The sequence below is a fragment of the Jaculus jaculus genome, chromosome 1 (assembly GCF_020740685.1).
Source record: "Jaculus jaculus isolate mJacJac1 chromosome 1, mJacJac1.mat.Y.cur, whole genome shotgun sequence".
Taxonomy (NCBI): Eukaryota; Metazoa; Chordata; class Mammalia; order Rodentia; family Dipodidae; genus Jaculus; species Jaculus jaculus.
In genome coordinates this window covers 171,272,676-171,294,509 of record NC_059102.1, presented here as the reverse complement: position 1 = coordinate 171,294,509, position 21,834 = coordinate 171,272,676, and the positions used below count along the sequence as shown (strand labels likewise).

At 42.2% G+C, this 21,834-nt stretch overlaps 1 protein-coding gene across 11 annotated transcripts in view; it reads left to right on the top strand.

Annotated features, from left to right (window-relative positions):
- The window catches only part of Ctnnd1 (catenin delta 1), an 82,644-nt gene extending 61,071 nt beyond the window's left edge, over positions 1 to 21,573 (top strand). For 6 of the 11 annotated variants that reach the window (XM_004667718.2, XM_045147121.1, XM_045147200.1 and 3 more), the window contains 11 exons: positions 109 to 262; positions 668 to 685; positions 1,118 to 1,186; positions 5,066 to 5,193; positions 5,291 to 5,441; positions 7,643 to 7,835; positions 8,298 to 8,412; positions 10,568 to 10,655; positions 17,075 to 17,137; positions 18,585 to 18,688; positions 19,462 to 21,573. In XM_004667718.2, the coding sequence (XP_004667775.1) occupies positions 109 to 262; positions 668 to 685; positions 1,118 to 1,186; positions 5,066 to 5,193; positions 5,291 to 5,441; positions 7,643 to 7,835; positions 8,298 to 8,412; positions 10,568 to 10,655; positions 17,075 to 17,137; positions 18,585 to 18,688; positions 19,462 to 19,473 (1,095 nt within the window). In that variant the 3' untranslated portion in view covers positions 19,474 to 21,573. The remainder of the gene's footprint in view (positions 1 to 108; positions 263 to 667; positions 686 to 1,117; positions 1,187 to 5,065; positions 5,194 to 5,290; positions 5,442 to 7,642; positions 7,836 to 8,297; positions 8,413 to 10,567; positions 10,656 to 17,074; positions 17,138 to 18,584; positions 18,689 to 19,461) is intronic. The other 5 variants (XM_045147157.1, XM_045147181.1, XM_045147172.1 and 2 more) reach the window with 5 other exon arrangements.
- The last annotated feature ends 261 nt before the right edge of the window (positions 21,574 to 21,834 follow it).

Sequence of the window (21,834 nt, the reverse complement as noted above, 5' to 3'; positions counted from 1 at the left end):
CCAAGCTGTGCATTTTAAGGTTGATATTTTATTGGCAACTTATACTTCCTTGGAAATCACCATAGGCATTGTTTTCTCCTATTGAATTTTTTGCCATACATCCCTAAGCTTGTGGAGAACTGTGTCTGCCTCCTTCGGAACTTATCCTATCAAGTTCACCGGGAAATCCCACAGGCAGAGCGTTACCAAGAGGCACCTCCCAGTGTTGCTAACAATACTGGGCCACATGCTGCCAGTTGCTTTGGGGCCAAGAAGGGCAAAGGTGAGTTGTAATTCCTGCTCTGTAGTGTGGAATAGGAAAAGAAAGGAACATTTAGCTTTAGGTACTTGCAAACAGTATGGGGGTCTGTCTTTTTGCTCTGTTGCTGCTGCTTCCCTTACTTTGTCTGCTTTGTGGTGGAAATGGCGGCGGCGGCGGCGGCTTTAGCTGTGGTGGTGGACCTGGGAGTGTGGCAGTCCTGGTGGTGGAGGCGGTGGTGGCATATCAGTGTATGGGGCAGTTTAAGACAAGAACTCAACTAACATGGGGCCTTCTTCCCCATTCCTCCTTTGTGTTTCTTCTCTGTGCTTTCCTGCTTACTTGCCCATGATGCTGTTGACATCTTTCTCCTGCATTCACTTCCTTCATTTCTCTCCTCTGCTTTCCGCCTTGGTGATGCACTGGAAGATGAGTGGTTCTCCAGAGGTGAGTGGATTCTTTTAAGGCACTTGTCTTATTCTAATTTGCATGTTTGGTTTTCCCTTCTCAAATGTTTCCTTGCCTAACCCTTCCCTGTGAATGCATGCAGGAAAATTCAGTTGAGAAAAAGCAGATACAAATTTAGCTCTCTTAGCTCTTGGGTAATGGCATGCTGTTTCTGGGGGCAGTCTCTGTTATCAGAACTCAGGTCAGCAGCAGCAAGAGTTGTCCTTGTACCAGTCTATTGCTGGGCTTTGTCCTTGTTTCTGCCTAGCCCCTGCTGGGACAGGTGTGAGTGGGGCTTCCTTTCTTTTGCCCCTTTTGATGCATCTCTGATCTGAAGATTCTGACTGAAGGATGAAAAATATGTCAGTTGGAATTTTACCTTCCATGAACTTTTCACACTTGTTCTCCCTGCTTTCTTTCCCATGTCTATAGGTAAAAAACCCACAGAGGATCCAGCAAATGATACAGTGGATTTTCCTAAAAGAACTAGTCCTGCTCGAGGTAAATATCCTTTTTTCTTAGCTTCTAAATGTCTCATAAACACAGTCCACAGGTCAGGTAGACATATCTGGTCATGGTGACAGCATGCTTTATCAGTGTGTTCACTATTCTCGTGACTTAAGGATTTGAAGTGATGGTGAAGATATTAGGAAAAACTTACAAAGGACTGCTTGTTAAGGCAGGGTTTTAATTACTTGAGGATTGGATAAGGTCCTGATGGTAGTCTGAAGGAAGAAACTAAGCTGGGCATGGTGCCTTCTTGCCTCTAAACCCAGTATTTGGGAGGCTGATGCAGGATGATTGCTGTGAGTTCAAGCCCAGCCTGGGCTAGAGTGAAACCATGTCTCAAAAAAAAAAAGGGAGGAAGTTCCTAGAGAAATGGCTTGGTGGATAAAACACCACATTAGCTGGTGTACTTGAGTTCAATCCCCAGACTTCATGTACAAAGCAGGAAACCACGAAGGGCTTCTCTAATACCAGCATATAGTCCTGATGCTGATGGTGAGACAGGAGACAGAAACAGGACAATTTCCTAGAAGCCTGTGTTGATCATAGCAAAGTATAGCAGAGCAAGAATTCAGAGTAAGAAGCCCTGCCTCAAATGAGTTTCATAGCCCAGTACTGACCTCAAAGTAGTTCTCTGATCTCCACAGGGCACACTGTGGCATATATACACCTTTACTCACATGTATGTAGTCACTCACAAATATGCACATGCATGTGCAAATAAATTTTAAAAATCAGAGGATAATTAAAGGGTATGCTGGAAAGATAGCTTAGTTGGTAAAGTATATACCTTGGAAGCATGATGCATCAATCCCTAGAACTCAAACAAAAGAAAATGCCAAGCATGGTGTTATGTGCCTGTAACCTCAGTGCTGGGAAGGTACAGACAGGCAGACCCTTGGGTCTTACTGGCTGGTTAATCAAGCATCCTAAGGAAATTTCAGTGAGAGACCTTGTCTTTTAAAGGGTGAATGATGCCTGAGAAGGGTTATGTTTGAGCTCATTGCCTGGTCTCTACATCTACCTGCACACACATCCTCCCATCTTCATATGTAAAGACTTAGCTACTGAAAGTGGCCACTGCAGTTCTGGGGACTTAAACTTTACTGTTAGAAGAAGCTTCTTTACCACAGTTTAGATCTCTGGACCCATTGTATTAATGAATTTAAAGTATACAGCTCTCCATGAATTTGAAAAATGTAAATGTTAAATCTGCAGTAGTTTTTTACATTTAGTCATAGCCACTGTACGATGAATGGCTGAGTTACATTAGAAGTAATTCATCTGAGATGAGGCATCTTTTTAAATTTATTTATTCGGATGGAGAGAGAGAGAGAGAATATGAATGAAAATGAGAACAAGAACGCCAGGGCATCTAGCTACTACAAAAGAATACCAGATGCATGTACCACTTTGTGTTTTATGTGGGTACTAGGGAATCAAACTTGGGTCATTTGGTTTTGCAGGCAAGCACCTTAATTGCTGAGTCATCTCTCTAGCTCAGATGAGGCCTCTGAGTCTTAAGTGGTATTGATAGGCTAACTGAGTCTCCTGAGTGCTTGTGATAGAACCAAGGAAGCTGTGGAGTATGAGAACCAAAAAGGATGGAGAGAGAGGATTTGAATATATATGATGGAGTTGATGTCTCTTCTACTTTTGCCATAGGCTAATTGTTCTTAAGGTATGAGCTCAGCAAGGCATGGTGGTAATATTTGGCTGTAGTTCCAGAACTCAGGCAGAGCCAGGATGATGATGAGTTTGAATATAGCCTGACTTTGTAGTGAATTTCAGGCCAGTCTCAAAAACAAATCAACTGGGTATGGTGGCACATGCCTTTAATCCCAGCCCTCGGAAGGTAGAGGTAGGAGGATTACTGTGGGTTTGAGACCACCCTGAGAAGACTACATAGTGAATTCCAGGTCAGCCTGGGCTAGAGCAAGACTCTACCTTGAAAAACAAAACAAAACAAACAAACAAATGAAAAACTGAAAAATTCCTCCAGCTCTTCATGACTTTATCAGTCCTCTGGTTCTTGAGTGTCTGCTTCAGTTACTTTTATAATAGGTCTCATGTTTATGTAGGCATGCTCCTAAATTTAAATGTATTTTAAAAACATTTTAATTTTTATTTATTCATGTGTGTGTGAGGGGGGGGCGGGGAGGAGAAAGAATGGGAATGGGCACCCCAGGGCCTCTAGCCACTGCAGATGAACTCTAGCTGCAATTGCCACTATGTGCATATGGTTTACATGGGTACTAGGGAATTGAACCTGGTCCTTGGGCTTTGTAGGCAAGTGCCTTAACCACTAAGCTATCTCTAGCCCTTACATGCTTTTTTTTTTTTTTTTTTTTTTTTGTCTTTAAAGGTAGGGTCTTTCTCTAGCCCAGGGTCACCTGGAATTTGTCTCACACTAGCTTGGAATTTACAGCAATCCTCCTACCTCAGCCTCCTGAGTGCTGAGATTAAAGATATGCACCACCAAGTCCGGCTGTTAAATGCATTTTTAAAAACTCTGCTAAACTTTAGAAGATGCTGTGAATATCATTTTGAATTGGGAGTAGAGCTAAAGAAGCCCAGCAACAACAATGAAAGTCCAGATGTGGTGACACATGTGTGTAAGCCCTTCACTGAAAGAGGGTAAAGCAGAAGGAGTTACACAATAAGACCCTGTGTCAAAAGACAAAACAGATTGGGTGTGGTGACGTATGCCTTTAATACCAGCACTTGAGAGGCCAAGGTGGAGATCACCATTTGTTCAGTTTGATGCCACCCTGAGATTACAGGGTGAATTCCACATCAGCCTGGGCTAAACCCTACCTTGAAAAACCACAAGTAAATAAATAAGTAAGTAAGTAAACAAATAAAAGATATGAAAACACACTGGGCAGATGATTTAGTGGGTAAAAGCACTTGCTATGCAATCCATGATGACCTAAGTTAAGATCCCCAAGTAAAAGCTAGACACAATAGTACATGTATGTAATGCCAACACAGCCATGATGAGATGAGTGGCAAAGATTTATGGATCAGTTAGCCTGACTTATGCAGCAGTGGATATTAAGAGACCCTGTGTCAAACAAGGTGGAAAGTGAGGGCCTGTAGTACCCAAGGGTATCCTCTGACCTTTGTATATGCACCTGTACTCATACACAGAAGCATACACACACACATTAAAAAGCAAAACAAGCCGGGCGTGGTGCCGCACGCCTTTAATCCCAGCACTTGGGAGGCAGAGGTAGGAGAATCACTGAGAGTTCGAGGCCACCCTGAGACTACATAGTGAATTCCAGGTCAGCCTGAGCCAGAGTGAGACCCTACCTCGAAAAACAAACAAAAAAAAAAAAGGGGGGGGGCAAAACAAGGGGCTGGAGAGATGGCTTAGCAGTTAAGGTGCTTGCCTGCAAAGTGTAAGGACCCAGGTTCTATTCTTCAGGTCCCACGTTAGCCAGATGCACAAGGTGGTACATGCGCCTGGAGTTTGCAGTGGCTGGAGGTCCTGGCATGCCCATTCTCTCTGTCTGTCTGTCTCAAATAAATAAATAAAATAGATTTTTAAAAAAAAGTAAAGTAGGAGGATCACTGAGTTTGAGGCTAGCCTGAGACTATTAGGGTCTCACTCTAGGTCAGGCTGACTTGAAATTCACTATCTCAAAAAACCAAAAACAAACAAACAAACAAACAAGCAAACAAACAAAAGCAAAAATCCAAGGCATGGAGTCAACAAGCCTCTGAGTGGATAAGAGTTCAAGGAGTGTAATGATTAGGAACATGAATGCATCAGACTAAAGTAATAAGGCTGGACTCTGAAGAGCTAGAGCCCAGTTTACAGGTATTTCATTAGCTTTTTCTGCCTTCTTGCCCTTTCTTGTGCAGGCTATGAACTCTTATTTCAGCCAGAGGTGGTACGGATATACATCTCACTACTTAAGGAGAGTAAGACTCCTGCCATCCTAGAAGCCTCTGCTGGAGCTATCCAGAACTTGTGTGCTGGGCGTTGGACAGTGAGTACCTTTTTGAAAATGGATGGGAGATGGAAAATAGAGATAACTAGTTTGCTGCCATTTGTAAACTGTTTACCACTTTCCCTGTGCTTCCTAGTATGGCCGATATATCCGCTCTGCCTTGCGCCAAGAGAAGGCTCTCTCTGCCATAGCTGACCTCCTGACCAATGAACATGAGCGGGTAGTGAAAGCTGCATCTGGAGCACTGAGAAATCTGGCTGTGGATGCTCGTAACAAAGAGTTAATTGGTAAGGATTTGAACACAACTTGTGCTTCAACGTTTAGCATAGGCCTGGAAGCCAGCAATTGCTTAATCATTTATTTGTTAAAATCACTAAAGGGAGACCTGGCATGGTGGCACATACCTTTAATCTCAGCACTCAGGAGGCTGAGATAGGAGGATCGTTGTATGTTCAATGCCAGCCTAAGACTTACATAGTTGATTCCAGGTCCGCCTGGGCTAGAGCTAGACTCTATCTTGGAAAAAAAAAATCACTAAAGGGAAGGTGCCTGGCCCTCCATACTTTGTTTCTGAGTGTTGGTTCATAGTTTGATTTTGGGAAAAATAAGACATGATGATTCTTCAAAAATAGAACTAAGACCAACTATTATTAAGCATTGATGCTGTTGCTGGCCATTGTTAAGCAGTTCTCTTTTCTTTTTCTTTTTTTTTTAAATTTTTTTTTTTTGTTCATTTTTTAAATTAATTTATTTGAGAGTGACAGAGAGAGAGAAAGAGACAGAGAGAATGATTGAGAAATGGCGCGCCAGGGCTTCCAGCCACTGCAAACGAACTCCAGACACGTGAGCCCCCTTGTGCATCTGGCTAACGTGGGTCCTGGGGAACCGAGCCTCGAACCGGGGTCCTTAGGCTTCACAGGCAAGCGCTTAACCGCTAAGCCATCTCTCCAGCCCAAGCAGTTCTCTTTTCATTTACTCACTACCACTTTGCAGAGGTCCTTTTTGTTTTAAAAAAATTTTTATTTATCTATTTGAGACAGAGAGAGGAACAGAGAGTGAGTGAGTGAGAATGGGCCTCTAACCATTGCAAACGAACTCTAGATGCATGTGCCACCATGTGCATCTGGTTTATGAGGGACTAGGACAATTGAACCTGGGTCTTCAGGCTTCTCAAATGTCTTACTGCTAAGCCATCTCTCCAGCACCACCCCTTCCCCTCCTTTTTTTTGGTTTTTCAAGGTAGGATTTTACTCTAGCCCAGGCTGACCTGGAATTCACTATGGAGTCTCAGGGTGGCCTCAAACTCATAGTGATCCTCCTACCTCTGCCTCCCAAGGGCTTTTTTTCTTTTTAAATTTGGTTTTTCAAGGTAGGGTTTTATTTTAGCCCAGGCTGACCTGAAAACTGTGCACTACCAGGTTGGCCTTGAACGTACAGAGATTATTTTACCTGCCTCCTGAGGGCTGGGATTAAAGATGTCCTCTACCACACCCAGCCCCCCTTTTAATAATAGGATAAAGAAATAGGGTAAAATAAGTTAATTTATTTGTCCTGAGTTAATATAGTTAGTGAGAGAGTCCAGGGTTGTTTGTTTTTTTAAAATTATATTCATATGACTGTTCTCTTGCATTATTGCAATATTGAGCATTGCTTTTGACTATCTAAAAAGATTTCTACATATTTGACATGCAATGCTCATTTATATTGTTTGAATGTGATTGAAGAAAAAGAAGAAATGAAGGAAAGACAGTGAGTTCATGGTTCTTCTATGATCTTTCTTTGTCTTTTTAAAATTTTTTTTAAAACATTTTTTAAATTTTTATTTATTTATTTGAGAGCAACAGACAGAGAGAAAGACAGATAGAGGGAGAGAGAGAGAATGGGTGCGCCAGGGCTTCCAGCCTCTGCAAATGAACTCCAGACGCGTGTGCCCCCTTGTGCATCTGGCTAACGTGGGACCTGGGGAACCGAGCCTCGAACCGGGGTCCTTAGGCTTCACAGGCAAGCGCTTAACCGCTAAGCCATCTCTCCAGCCCTTTTTAAATTTTTTTTTTTTTTTTTTTTTGGTTTTTCGAGGTAGGGTCTCACTCTAGTCCAGGCTGACCTGAAATTAACTCTGTAGTCTCAGGGTGGCCTTGAACTCACGGTGATCCTCCTACCTCTGCCTCCCGAGTGCTGGGATTAAAGGCGTGCGCCACCACGCCCGGCTTAAATTTTTTTTTGAGGTAGGGTTTCACTATAGCTCAGGCTGACCTGGAATTCACTATATAGTCTCAGGGTGGCCTTGAACTCACAGCAGTCCTACCTGTGCCTCCTGAGTGCTGTGATTAAAGGTGTGCACCACCGTACCATACCTCTTTGCCATTTTGATATGGTAATCTTTAGAATAATGAAGTTATCTGTATGGATAGAATTTACACTTGATGTGATTAATGATCTGACTCTGCTTTTTCTCACTGTATGTTCCCCTTCTGTATTACTGCTATAGGTAAACATGCTATTCCTAACTTGGTAAAGAATCTCCCAGGAGGTCAGCAGAACTCCTCCTGGAATTTCTCTGAGGACACTGTGGTCTCTATTTTGAACACTATCAATGAGGTTATTGCTGATAACTTGGAGGCTGCCAAAAAGCTTCGAGAGACACAGGGTATTGAGAAGCTGGTGTTGATTAACAAATCAGGGTGAGTTTACACTTAAGTCACAGCTTGAAGAATTTAAGTATGACATGAGGGTTGCTATAAGGACCTTTCAGTTTTTCCTTTCTGAGAAGACTTCTTACATGTAAAGTGTATTTTCAGTATTAATGTTGGCTAGTAGACCCTTAGATCAAACAATATTTTCCTTTTTTTTGTGGGGGGGGCTTTCGAGGTAGAGTTTCACTTTAGGCCAGGCTGACCTGGAATTCACTATGTAGTGTCAGGGTAGGTGGTCTTGAACTCACAGTGATCCTTCAACTTCTGTCTTCCAAGTGCTGGGATTAAAGGCATGCACCATCACGCCTGGCTCAAACAATATTTTGTATAAGTGTTTTGAACAGAGTATGAAATTTGTTCACCCATTTTAGAATTTATATTGTGTTGTATAGTTTCTACATCATCCTGGTCTTATACCCAAACTTCATAATGTGTTATTTTCTTCAATAGGAATCGCTCAGAAAAAGAGGTTCGAGCAGCAGCACTTGTATTACAGACAATCTGGGGCTATAAGGAACTACGGAAACCACTGGAAAAAGAAGGATGGAAGAAATCAGACTTTCAGGTATATAACTCTCATGAATCAGAATTTTACTTTAAAACAAACAAATGGAGCCAGACATGGTGGTGTACACCTTTAGTCCCAGCTCTCAGGAGGCAGGGATAGGAAGATGCCCATGAGTTCGAGGCCAGCCTGGAGCTACAGAATAAGTTCCAAGTCAGCCTGAGAGATAATGAGACCCTACTTCCAAAAAAAAAAAGGCTCATGTTTAATGTTTCTGTCTTCTTTGGTGTGCTTTATTTTACTATCCTATTAAATCTTTTTTTGTTTTTTAAATAAATATTTTACTTAATTATTTGAGAGAGCATGGCCATACCAGGGCCTCTAGCAACTGCAAATGAACTCTAGACACATGTGCCACTTTGTGCATGTGACTTTATGAGGGCACTGGGGAATTGAACCTGGGGGTTTTGGCTTTGCCAGCAAGCATCTAAACCACTAAGCCATCTCTCCAGTCCCTAAATCTGTTTTTGATCCAAGTCTCTCAGCTCCTCAAGGCATTACTTGCTATGCTGCTTCTTACAGAGTTGACTTCTGCTGGAGTAGGTCTAGTGTCCTCCTGTCGTCATGTGCAGTAGGTGCTGGTGATGGTGGAGGTTGGTAACAGCCTCTGGACGTTGTCCCCATACTTACTGTGACTCTTCCAGGATCACTGTTGGTTTCTGACACCATGTGTGAGACCTTGGTCATCTCCTTTTCTGTTTGCTTCACTGAACAGGGTATTTATTGAACTCTCATCAATCTCCTTTTTTTCTTTCCTCTTCCTTCTTCTTTTTTTTTTTTTTTTTTTTTTTCCGTGGTAGGGTCTCACTCTAGCCCAGGCTGACCTGGAATTCACTGTGTAGTGTCAGGGTAGCCTTGAACTCATAGCAATCCTCCTACCTCTGTTTCCCTGAGTGCTGGGATTAAAGGCATGCGCCACCACATCCAGCTTTCCTTTCTTTCTTTAATCTGTCTCTCTCTCTCTCTGTTTTTTGGGGGTAGGGACTTGCTCTAGCCCAGGCTGAGTTGGAGAATTCACTATGTAGTCTCATGGTGGCCTTTAACTCAGGGTGATCCTCCTACCTCTGCCTCCCAAGTACTGAGATTAAAGGTGTATGCCACCACTCCTGGATAATTCCTCTCTTTCTTTCCTTTTCCTCTGTTCTCTCTTTGCTAGTTCAGGCTGATTATGAACTCAATATGACTTTGAACTGATCTCCTGCCTCTACCTCCCAAGTACTGGGTTTAAAGCCATGTGCAATGGCCTACCTTCACTTGCTTTTTCTTTCTTTTTGAGACAGGGTTTCATTTATCCCAAGTTGGCCTCACTACATAGCAAAGGATAGCCTTGAACTCCTGATCCTCCTGCTTCAGTCTCCCAAGTGCTGGCACAGTGTGGGTCACCATGCCTAGTTTATGTGGTGCTAGGGATTGAACCTAGGGTGCAATGTATACTAGCTGTGTATTCTATCAACTAAGCTACATTCCCAGTTCCAATCACTTTTTTCCTAAGAGTTGTAGTTGTAATTATAAAACAAGAGACCTCAGCCCATTAGGGAATAAGATGTGTCAGAGGGGCTAGGGCGTATGGTTATAGAGAAGGTAAAGCTGGGGAAGGAAACTTAAACTTGTTTAGACCTTCTGAAGAAGGAGGTACAGGGTTGGGAGGAAAAGCAGGAATACTTGAAGGGGACAGAAAAGTGTGTAGCTGGACATGATGGTGGATGCCTTTAATCCCAGCACTCCAGAGGCAGAGGTAGGAGGATCGCCATGAGTTCAAGGCCACCCTGAGACTACACAGTGAATTCCAGACCAGCCTGGACTAGAGTGAGACCTCACCTCAAAAAAAAAAAAAAAAGTGTAAAGGCTGGGGAGCTTGCACAGGGGTTAAAGGTGCTTGCTTTCAAAGCCAGCTAGTTCAGGTTTAATTTTCTAGCCACTCAGGTAAAACCAGATAGGCATCTGTTTGCAGTGGCAAGAGACCATTATGTATCAATACACACATGCACACAAGTATATATTTTTTCTCAATTAAAAAAAGGTTTTTAATTTTTTTATTAACAACTTCCATGATTATAAAAAATACCCCATGGTGATACCCTCCCCCCCCCAAATATATTTTAAAAGAAGTGGCTATATTCAGTTTTCTGACATTAGATTTTATGTTTGCCTGCAGGTGAATCTAAACAATGCTTCTAGAAGCCAGAGCAGTCATTCATATGATGATAGCACTCTTCCCCTCATTGACCGGAACCAAAAATCAGGTACAGTATCCAAAGGGTACTCTTCTTCTTCTGTCCACTTCTGCTATTCTTTAATGGGCTTATTAACTAATAAGATGTGTGTGTGTGTTTCCAAGCTAGTCTTTGGGGAGGGAATAATTCTTCATTTTAGGATTATAATACAAAAGAGGATAGGTTGGACCTTAGAAATGAAAACAGGCAACTGTAGGAGGTTCCCTGTGATCATAGCATTCAGGAAGATCAAGGTGTTCAAGACCAGCCTTGGCTACAGAGTGAGTTTGAGATCAAACAGGGCTACATGAGACTTTTTAAAAAAAAAAAAATAAATAAAAAGAAACTATATATGTGTGTGTGTGTGTGTGTGTGTGTGTGTGTGTGTGTATATATATATATATATATTGTATATTTGCCATGCAATTGATGAAAAAGAATTGAAGTGAGTTCATGATTCTTCTATATGCTTTGTCTTTATGTATTATATAAATATAAATATATATGATAAATATATATTATATATATATGTGTGTGTGTTAGTTACTGGGGGTTGAACATGTTAGGGACTTGCACATGTTGGTCAGGAACTCCTGAGCTATATCCTAGCTAAGATTAGAGCCCTTATAACCCCTTTACCGTGTGAGAAAACACCTTTTCCGTCATGAGATGAATTATGTGTTTTGTTTAGTAAACATTTTCTCATCATTGAAAGTGTGTATCATAACCTTTACTATGTTAATGATGCTTGGCTTTAGATACGATCCGTAGCTCTTGAAGTGTGGCATAGTGTAAACCAGGCTAAGCAACACCCATCTGAATGAGTTTTTTAAATTCTTTTTAAATATTTAATTTATTTATTTGTGAGAGAGAAAGAGGCAGATAGAGAGAAAGAGAAAGTGGGTGCATGCCAGTGCCAGGGCCTCTAGCCACTGCAAACGAGCTCCAGACACATGTGCCCCCTTGTGTATCTGGTTTACATGGGTCCCAAGGAATTGAACCAGGGTCCTTGGGCTTCTCAGGCAAATGCTTTAACCACTAAGCCATTTCCCTATGAGAATGAGTTGTCTTTAACACCATGTACCCTACAGTTAATAAAAGAGCCACTTCATAGCCAGGTGTGGTGTTGTATACCTTTGATCCCAGCAGAGGTAGGAGGATCTCTGAGTTCAAGGCCAGCCTGAGAGTACATAGTGAATTCAGGCTGACTGCAAACTCACTCTGTAGTTCCAGGCTAGCCTTGAACACACAGTGATCCTCCTACCTCTGCCTCCTAAGTTCTGGTATTAAAGGTGTGTGCCACCACACCTGGCTTTATTTCTTTTTTTCTTTTTCTATTTTTTTTATTGACAACTTCCATAATTGTAAATAATATCCCATCATAATTCCCTTCCTTCCCCACTTTCCCCTTTGAAACTCTACTCTCCATCATATCCCTTCCCTCTTTCAATCAGTCTCTCTTATTTTGATGTCATGGTCTTTTCCTCCTGTTATGATGATCTTGTGTAGTTAGTGTCAGGCACTGTGAGATCATGGATATCCAGGCCACTTTGTTGTCTGGAGGAGCACCTTGTAAGGGGTCCTACCCTTCTTTTGGCTCTTACATTCTTTCTTTCCATCACCTTTTCCACAATGGACCCTGAGCCTTTGAATTCGTGATAAAGGTATTTCAGTGCTGAGCACTCCTTTGTCACTTCTCAGCACCATGGTGCCTTCTGAGTCATCCCACGGTCACTCCCATCTGAAAAGAGAAAGTTCTCTAACCAAAAGTGAGAGTAGTATTAATATATGGGTATGCGCATTAAGAAGAGTGCTTACTGAGCAGTTTGGTTAACATAGTACATACATTTATCCAGACACCAGCAGACGTTACATCCCTAGGGTTCATGATTACCCCTGTTGTAGGGATGTATTACATGGCAATGAGGATGTGAACTCAGGTCCTCATGCTTGTGTGGCTAGTTTGGACTTTTGTTTTTTATGAGACAAGGTCTTACTCTAATCCAAGATAGCCTGGAATTTACTATGTAGTCCAGGCTGGCCTCAAACTCAACAGCAATCTCCCTGCCTCAACCTCCTAAATGCTATTCCCTCCCATGGAGCGGGCCTCCAGTCAAATTAGAGGGTGGTTAGTTTTCCCCATAACAGACATACCACTATTGCACCCAGTGGCTCCTTTGGCCTGTTTGGCCAAATCTAAGGCTTGCAGTGTGCACTGTTGTGTATCTTCGCTGGTGATTTCTCTCTCCCCCATTGAACTGCATGCAAGTGTGGCTTTTTCCAGCTTTCTGTTAGCTGGTCTACATGGAGGAGGTTTTCAGCTCAGCTTCAGCAGGGTTTCTCAGTGACCATGCAGCCCAAATATGTGGAGTCTTCAGCAATAGGGTCTTACCATCTATTCCTGGTGGGAAACCATGGGCCTTGGTAATGACCTGTAATGTTTTGGAGGCATCAGAGACCTCCCTGGCCAACAACTCACTGGAAAGTATCCCATCCCTGGCACTGAAAATTTTCTATACAATTTTCAACAATCTATAGCTCCTGAGTGTTCTGTTGTCCAAAAAAGCACGTTTCCATGACTTACTTATATCCTCTTAGATTTCAATTAGCCCTCCTCCACCTTTCCTTTACTCAATCTCTTCCCCTGACCTCACTTAGGCCTTTTACCCTCATTAATCTGTTCTGCTTACATTTTATACCATATAAACTATGATTCTTTTTGTTTTTTTTCTGAGTTAAGGTCTCACTGTAGCCCAGGCTGACTTGGAATTCACTATGTAGTCTCAAGTGTCCTCGAGCTCACGGCTACCTCTGCCTCCCAAATGCTGGGATTAAAGGCGTGCGCCACCACACTCAGCTTCAAACTATGATTAAGATGTGAGTATTTGATAGACATTTCCTCAGAAATGAATAGATTATCTTGGTGATCAAAATAATTGACACTATTGCTCCCTGGATTTTCAAATAAAAATTATAATTGGCTCAGTATGGTGGCTCACACCTGAAATTCTAGCATTTAGGAGGTTGAGGCAGGGAGATTGCTGTGAGTTTGAGGCCAGCCTGGACTGCATAGTAAATTCCAGGCTATCTTGGATTAGAGTAAGACCTTGTCTCATAAAAAACAAAAATCCAAACTAGCCACACAAGCATGAGGACCTGAGTTCACATCCTCATTGCCATGTAAACAGGCCTGGTATAGTTGTGTAGAGACAAGGGGATCCCATATACTGTAGTGTGTAGCTATAATTCCAAATCACCTATAGTGAGATGGCAGGTGGAGACAGGGGCTTGCTGGCTAGGTAGTCTAGCCAAACTGGTGAGTTCCTGGTTAAGTGGTAAACCCTGTTTCATATAATGTTGAGAGCAATTGAAGAAGACATCCAACATCACCAGCCTCCACATGTACATGCACATATGGATAGACAGACATACAGACAGACACACACACATCAAAAAAATATAATCTTGAAAAACTTCATCGGTGTCTTTGAGCCTAGTAACTTCCCAATAACATTAAATGCCTTTCTAATGAAATATATGATGATATGAATGTGACTTTAAAAAGCGTAAGTATAGGGACTGGGAGATGGGGAATCAGTTAAGGTCCTCACTTACAAAGCCCACCTACTTAGGTTCAGTTCTCTAGGATCTACATAAAGCCAGATGCAAAGTAGCACATGCATCTGGAGTTCATTTGCAGTGGCAAGTGAACCTGGCATGCTTGTTCACATGATAATAAATAAAAATTTTAAGATACATGGATAAGAGGACCTAGCATGTCCATACACACACACAAACACAAGCAAATACATAGTTTTAAAAAATATTTATTTATTTACTTATTAGACAGAGAGAGAGACAGAGGGAGGAAGGAAGGGGTGGGGAGAATAGATGCACTAGGGTCTCTATCCATTGCAACTGAACTCCAGACACATGTACCACCATGTGCATCTGGCTTATGTGGGACCTGGAGAACCTAGCCTGGGTCCTTAGGCTTTTCAGGCATGCACCTTAACAGCTAAGCCATTTCTCCAGCCCAAATATATAAATTTTAAAGAAACATGGTACTTTGAACATATATGTTTATCTTCTTTCTAGAGCCCCACAAAAATGAGAGCAGCCAAGGCATCATGGCTCATGCCTTTAATCCTAGCACTCAGGAGTCTTGGGTAGAAGGATTGTAGTTGTAGTGAGTTTAAGGGCAGCCTAGGTTACAGAGTGAGTTCCAGGCCAGCCTACGCTGAAATGAGAATCTGGCCTAGGGGGAAAAAACAAACAAGATGAGAGCAAACAAATAAAACCAGAATAACCTCACAAGGATAAGAGTGAGAGGCAAACATCAGTGGAAAAAAACACGCACGTGTAATAAAAATGTGCTAACTTTTGGAATATTTGCATCATTCTGTGAACCAATATCTTTTTTTGTTTGTGTTTTTGTTTTTTCCAAGGTAGGGTCTCTCTCTAGCCCATGCTGACTTGGAAGTCACTCTGTAGTCTCAGGATGGCCTCAAACTCACAGCAAACCTCCTATCTCTGCCTCCCAAGTGCTAGGACTAAAGAAAGGTATGTGCCACTAGGCCTGACTGAACCAGTGTCTTTTTTTGAGGTAGGGTTTCACTCTAGCCCAGACTGACCTGGAATTCACTGTATAGTTTCAGGGTGGCCTTGAACTCATGGCGATCCTCCTGAGTGCTGAGACTAAAAGCTTGTGTCCCACAACTGGCTTGAACTTGTATCTTAAAAAAAATATATTATTTGAGAGAGAGGGAATGAAGGAAGATGGGTGTGCCAGGGCCTCTTGCTGCTGCCAACGAATTCCAGATGCATGTGCCCCTTTGTGGATCTGGCTTACTTGGGTACTGGGAAATCCAACCCAGGCTGTTAGGTTTGCATGCAAGCACCTTTAACTGCTGAGCCATCACTCCATTCCTGAACCAATATCTTATGGGTGCTCAATGCCATGATGTTTTAGAATGATACTTGAATAATTTTTTTGAGGTGGCTTTGCTATGGGCCTTGGTTGGCTTGGAACGTGGAGCTATCTTCCTGACTGTGCCTCCTGAGTACTGGAATATGTGCTTGGCTTCTAGGTCTTGAGATTCTAAAGAGGTATGCAAAGAATGTAGAGCTAAGCCATTAAGGCACTTTCCTGCAAAGCCCAAAATCTGGATTTGATTCCTCAATACCAACATAAAGCCAGATACACATGGTTGCGCATATGTCTGGAGTTTGTTTGCAGTGTCTAGAGAGTGGCATGCCCATTCTCTCTCTCACTCTCTTTCAAATAAATAATAAAATATTTTAAAACTTTATGATGCATTAAATTTATTTCTTAAAATGAAATAGACATTTGAGTTTCTCAGTGCAGTAAATATAATTTAAATCATTTTCAAAATTTTATTTTGTTTTTTTGAGGTAGGGTTTCACTCTAGCCCAGGTTGACCTGGAATTCACTCTGTAGTCTCAGGCTGGCCTCAACTCTTGGTGATCCTCCTACCTCTGTCTCCTGAGTGCTGGGATTAAAGGCGTGCACCACAGTACCAGCCTCAATTTTTTCTTCTTTGTGTCCTTGGCTTTTTTTTTTTTTTTTTTTTTTGTGCTGGGGATTGAACCCAGACCCTTAGTCATGATAGCAAATGTTCTGTCCAGCACTGAGCTACATCTCCATTCAGATCCTCATAATTTTTAAGATTGTGCAGGTGATGGGAAGATGGCTCAGTAGATAAAGTATGAGTAGCCAAGGTTAGATCTCCAGAACCCACACTATGCCGTACATACACTGTAACATGCATCTGTAATCCTAATGTGCCTATAGCAAGATGAGAAGTAGAGAATAAATTTTCTAGAAGCTTGTGGGCTAACTAGCCTAGAAAAAGCAATGATATAGCAATGAACTAGAGACTACCTTAAATAAGGTGGAAGGCGAGGACATACCCAAGATTTTCTTCTGTAACATGCACGCCATAGTATGCACTTGCCTTCAGTACTCACATATGAACACACATCCCTCCTTCTTCCCAAAAAAGTCTGCAAAGGGGCTTTAGACCAAATAACTTTTAAAAGCTGCTAGCTTAGATCAAAGTGTCCATTATATTAGAGTGTATAGGAAAGGGATCCAAGTCCCATGAAAGCTTGGTTAGCAACTGTAGGGTTGTGGTTAGTGCTTGGCACTTAGTGGCACTAAGCAGTGAAGGAAGGAGGACAGACCAGACAGAAAGAGATTGTGTGTATAGGCTTTAATATGTTAAAATTTTTTTAACATTCTTTTTTTTTGAGTTTTCAAGGCAGGGTTTCACTGTAGTCCAGGCTGACCTGGAATTCAGGGTGGCCTCGAGCTCACAGCCATTCTCCTACCTCTTCTTCCCGAGTGCTGGGATTAAAGGTGTGCACCACCACGCCCACCTTGATATGTTAAATTTTGACTTGGACAATTTTCTAATTCCATATAGATAAGAAACCTGACCGGGAAGAAATTCAAATGAGCAATATGGGATCAAATACAAGATCATTAGGTAGGTGATAAATTCCTGCTTAATGATATGCAATAGTGTTAAATTGGGATGAATAGAACTGAGCGCTCTGTAGTTTTCCCCACCCTATTTACAGTCACCTAGGTTGGCCTTGAATTCACTTGTCAGCTGAGGGTGATTTGAACTCCCTTCTCACTCTTCTACCCCTATTTCTCAAGTGGATTATGGCTGTACACCACGATACCCAACACAAACTCTTTCTCTCTCTGAATATCCCCTCCCTCCTTGCTAGAATCACATTGATTTGTCATCCATTTGAAAGGACATGTGGAAATATAGGAAAACTTTGTCACATGTAGCTGAGGATAATCTTGAACTCATGATCCTCTTTCCACATTTGTTCTTCGAGATCTTCATATGTGTATCATAGTCTGCCTCAGTGTCTGTCCTTGTCTCCTCTCTCTCTGCTCTATTTCAGCCTAGCTGATCTGTTTGCTGTTAGGTGTGGGTTTAAATTTGTTTCTTGGGGCTAGGTTTCACAGTCTAGGCTGGCCTTGAACTTACTATGTAGCTAATAATGACCTTGAACTCCTAATCTTCCTGCCTCCCACTGTTTGTATCTTTGCATTCTACACTATTTTATTTTACTTTATTGTTTTGCTTTAGTTTTTTGAGGCAGGGTCTCTTGTGTAGTGATGGCCTCAAACTCATTATGTAGCTGAGAATGAGCTTAAATTCCTGATTCTCCTTCTACCTCCCAAAGTTTAGGAATTATAGTGTGTACCATAACACCCAGCACTTTCTGCATTATTTTAAAATTTTGCTTGTATTATACCTTCTACTGAAATGTCCCTTCCATTTGCTGTCCTAAATTTTCTTCATCTCTAAGCGCTAAACTCAAATCCCATTCTCCTTTGTGTGGCACCTCCTGTTGCAGCATACTTCACTCTCCTCATTCCGTTAACCCCATATGGGCACATCTCTTTGTAGTCTTATTAACATAGTTTATAACATATAAGCTGAAAGTTTTTTCTTCTCTCTCTCTCTCTTTTCCCCCCAAGCTAGGGTCTCACTGTAACCCAGGCTGACCTGGAATTTACTATGTAGTCTCAGGGTGGCTTCGAACTCATGGCAATCCCCCTGCCTCTGCCTCTTGAGTGATGGTATTAAAGGCATGCACCACCACACCCAGCTTTCTGAATGCTTTTTGTTGTTTTTGAAGTGGTAGGGATTGAATCCAGTGCTAAGCACTATACCACTGAGCAATATCTCTAGCCCTGGGCATTTCATATGTATTATTATTCCCTATATATTATTCCCATTATATTTAGGTTCTTATTAAGTCTCAAAGGCTTTAACTGTCTTTTTGGGGCATTTCGTTTGACAAAGCTCATTTCCTATCAGAGGTGCCTAATTTGTACCTATCTACTTGCACATATTTTACATTAGAAGGGGATATCTTCATTTTTTTTTTCTTTTTTGTTTCTAGATAACAACTATTCCACACTGAATGAGAGAGGGGACCACAACAGAACACTGGATCGGTCTGGGGATCTGAGTGATATGGAACCATTGAAGGGAACACCCCTGATGGTAAAATCTTTAGAAATTGTTCTGTGTCTGAGGCTATTTCTGTCTTGAAGCATATGTAATTTGTATAACAGGGTTGGGGAGGAAAAAGAAAAAGAGCAGACATTTTTAGGAAAAGTAGGGGTTTTGACCCACCCTGGAACTTCTCAAGATATTATTCTGCATCGGTCACACTGAGAGAAGAGGAAGTCTGTAAAAGGGCTTCTGATCCGACTAACACTAACTGATCTGTTCTCATACTTCACCTTGTTCTTGCCCCTGTCTGTTCATGGATGTTTTGCCCCTCTTTTACTATTATAGTGTGTGTTTCAACCATCACATTTTGGGATTTTTCTCTAGGTTTGGCACACACTCAAGAAGCTTTATCTTGACTAAGATACTAACAAATTGCATGTGTTCACAGCAGGACGAGGGTCAGGAATCTCTGGAGGAAGAGTTGGATGTGTTGGTTTTGGATGATGAGGGGGACCAAGTGGCTTATCCCCCCATGGTATGTCCTCCAGTCACTCCCAAGCTGGTTCTGAGGAAGGAGGCTCCTGTGTGCCGGCAATTTACCAATCATGCTGCTCTGATCTGGCCTGGGGCACTAGTCTCAGCCGTGTGGGGTTCTGCTTCTGATATTATTACCTCAAAGTTGGACATGTAGCTGGTGATGGTTGTCCCCTGGGCTGCTTTCCTTTCTCCAGATTCATTCTTGTGTTTTTGGTTTTCCTTTTTCTTCTTCTAGTCTTCTTATTCTCATTCTTATTAACATTCTTTCTCTTTTTTCCTTACAGCAGAAGATTTAGCACCACTCTATCTGCTCCACCTGGGCTTATAATATATATATATACACTTTTATTTTTTGGTGGTGAAATGGACTGATGATTTTTCCTTTTATTTGCTGGACTATTGTGCCAACTGCCAGGCTGCCTCCTGCCCTTATAGCCCCAAGTGGCTGCCTTCATTCCATCAACTCTCAACTTTTTCCATTCAAGTCCTCCCACCCCTACCTCCAGTTTTCCCCATGAAACCTGATTCATTTATTTGCATATTTTGAGAAACTGCTGCAGATTAGCCCTTTTTGCCAGCTCTCCCTGGAACTCTTGGCCTTGTGTGGAGGGAGGGAGAGAGTGGAAGTCTTCACTGGAAGCTGTCTGAAGAACAGAATGTTACAAGCTGTATCTACAATGTTCAGCAATTTGATAAACTGATGATTCTGAGACTGTTTTCCTGATGGGGAAGGGATGTTTTATTTCTTTTGCAGAAGGGGAAGTATGAGTTCTTCCCTCATTCCACTGGCTGTTTTTGAAGCCAAGAAGGCTGGCAGTATTGGCATACTCCATTTGCAAGAGCCCTCGAGTAAATGAAAGTCTCCTAGAACTGGGATTGAGAACCCTTGCTTCCTCTCTTCCGAGGCAGAGACCACAAAGGACCTACAGACTCCATCTCTTCTGCCAGCCTCAGGCCAGCTTTGGGCTGCTGCTGCCCCTTACTGAGGCTGTCCTTAACCCTCAAGCCTTCCTCTCCTACCCTGTGATAAGTCTGCTAACTTGGCTTGACCATTTATATAAAGAGGAGTGTGCCATGTAAGACTTTGGTTAAGAAGAAGCAGAAAGATTCTTTTGGGAAGAAGAGGACCCTTTAGGAGGAGCTAAAAGGAATGTACGTGAAGCAGTTAGTCTGAAACTGGCAGGAAGCTTCAATGCTGACTTCCCCTGTCCCATTTCTCCTTTTCCTTCCCTCCTAGGCCTGCCCTCCCTCTCATGCTCCCTGGATTTGTTGGCCAACTACAGGACTTGATGTACATAACTCTGTTCCCTTTGCCCTGACAAGGTGGGGATCACCCTGGCTTTGCCTCCTCTTTGTGCCTTCGGCCTGGGGTGCATCTTCTCCCTCCCTTCCACGTGCCTTTCTTTCCCTCTGCAGTCTCATTTCTCCTGATTTTGCAAGTTGGATTTTGTTGTTTTCTTATCCACTGTTGACCCTCAGTAGCTGAAAGCAAATGAAAGGAGAGGAAAGGTGACCTAGAAAGCCCCAAGTTCTGTTGGGATTGGTATAGCCTCTGAGTTTAGTCATAGCAAGCTTTTGCACGACAGTGTGTGGCTGGGATTTGTACAAGTGTACTGATAAGCTTCGGTGAGGCTGACAGGAGTCAGTGGTGTGACTCCCATTCCTGAGTTGCACAGAATTACCAGTTATCTTTGAGGGGGTTGTAGGTGGTAGAGGGGGTCTCCCCAGTTCTCCTTTCACACCCATAATGCCTCGTTTACTTTAGTGCATATTGCAGGTTGGTCTAGAAAAATCAGCTGCTCTGAGGGTTGATTTTTTTTTTTTTTAACTTTATTTGGTTTCTCCCCTTAATCTAAAAGCTCTATTCAATGCAACTGGAATTCTTTATCCTTCTCTTCCCTTTCCCTAATACACTGAGGCTATGGGGTAGGAGAGAAGTGCACAACCCACCAACCCCCTTCCCCATGCATTAAAATTCCTTATTTACCTTCCTGCTCCCATTTCTTCCTCCTCCCATATACCCTTTCTGGCAAAAAGGAGCCTTTTGCTCTGTGATGCTCAGAGCACACTGCACAGGGACCTCCCCCATTCAGATCAGGCTCTACTCTTGGTTTCTCTTGTCCTTCTCTGCTCTTCCTGGTGCTCTTTTTTCTCGGTGGGGTGTGGGTAATAGAATAGCCATGGGCTTTTGGGGACCTTTAACTGTTTTGTTTTTCCTCCTTCATTTATAAAAACACTAAACATTCAATTCCAGAAAACCAAAAAAATCCCACCTTCCCACCGAATACTACTAAGGGGCATGTCTTTTGCTCCATACCTTTGCTCTTTTTCTTTCTGTCTGTTAATGCTTTTAAAAACAAATGAGTTTTTTATATAAATAAAGTTTTTAAAGTGTGTATGTGGGAGGTCTGTGTCATTTCTTCACTTCAAGCTGTATTTCTTCCCTCTTTTCATCTTGGTTACTTCCTTAAGTATCAGTGTTCTTTATCATTCTGGAAAACCAGAAGGAAGTTATACCAGGATGGGCTTATTTTGAGCTGAGTCCCAACTCTTTTTTTTTTTTAAATTTTTTTTTTAAACTTTATTTATTTATTTATTTATTTATTTGAGAGCGACAGACACAGAGAGAAAGACAGATAGAGGGAGAGAGAGAGAAT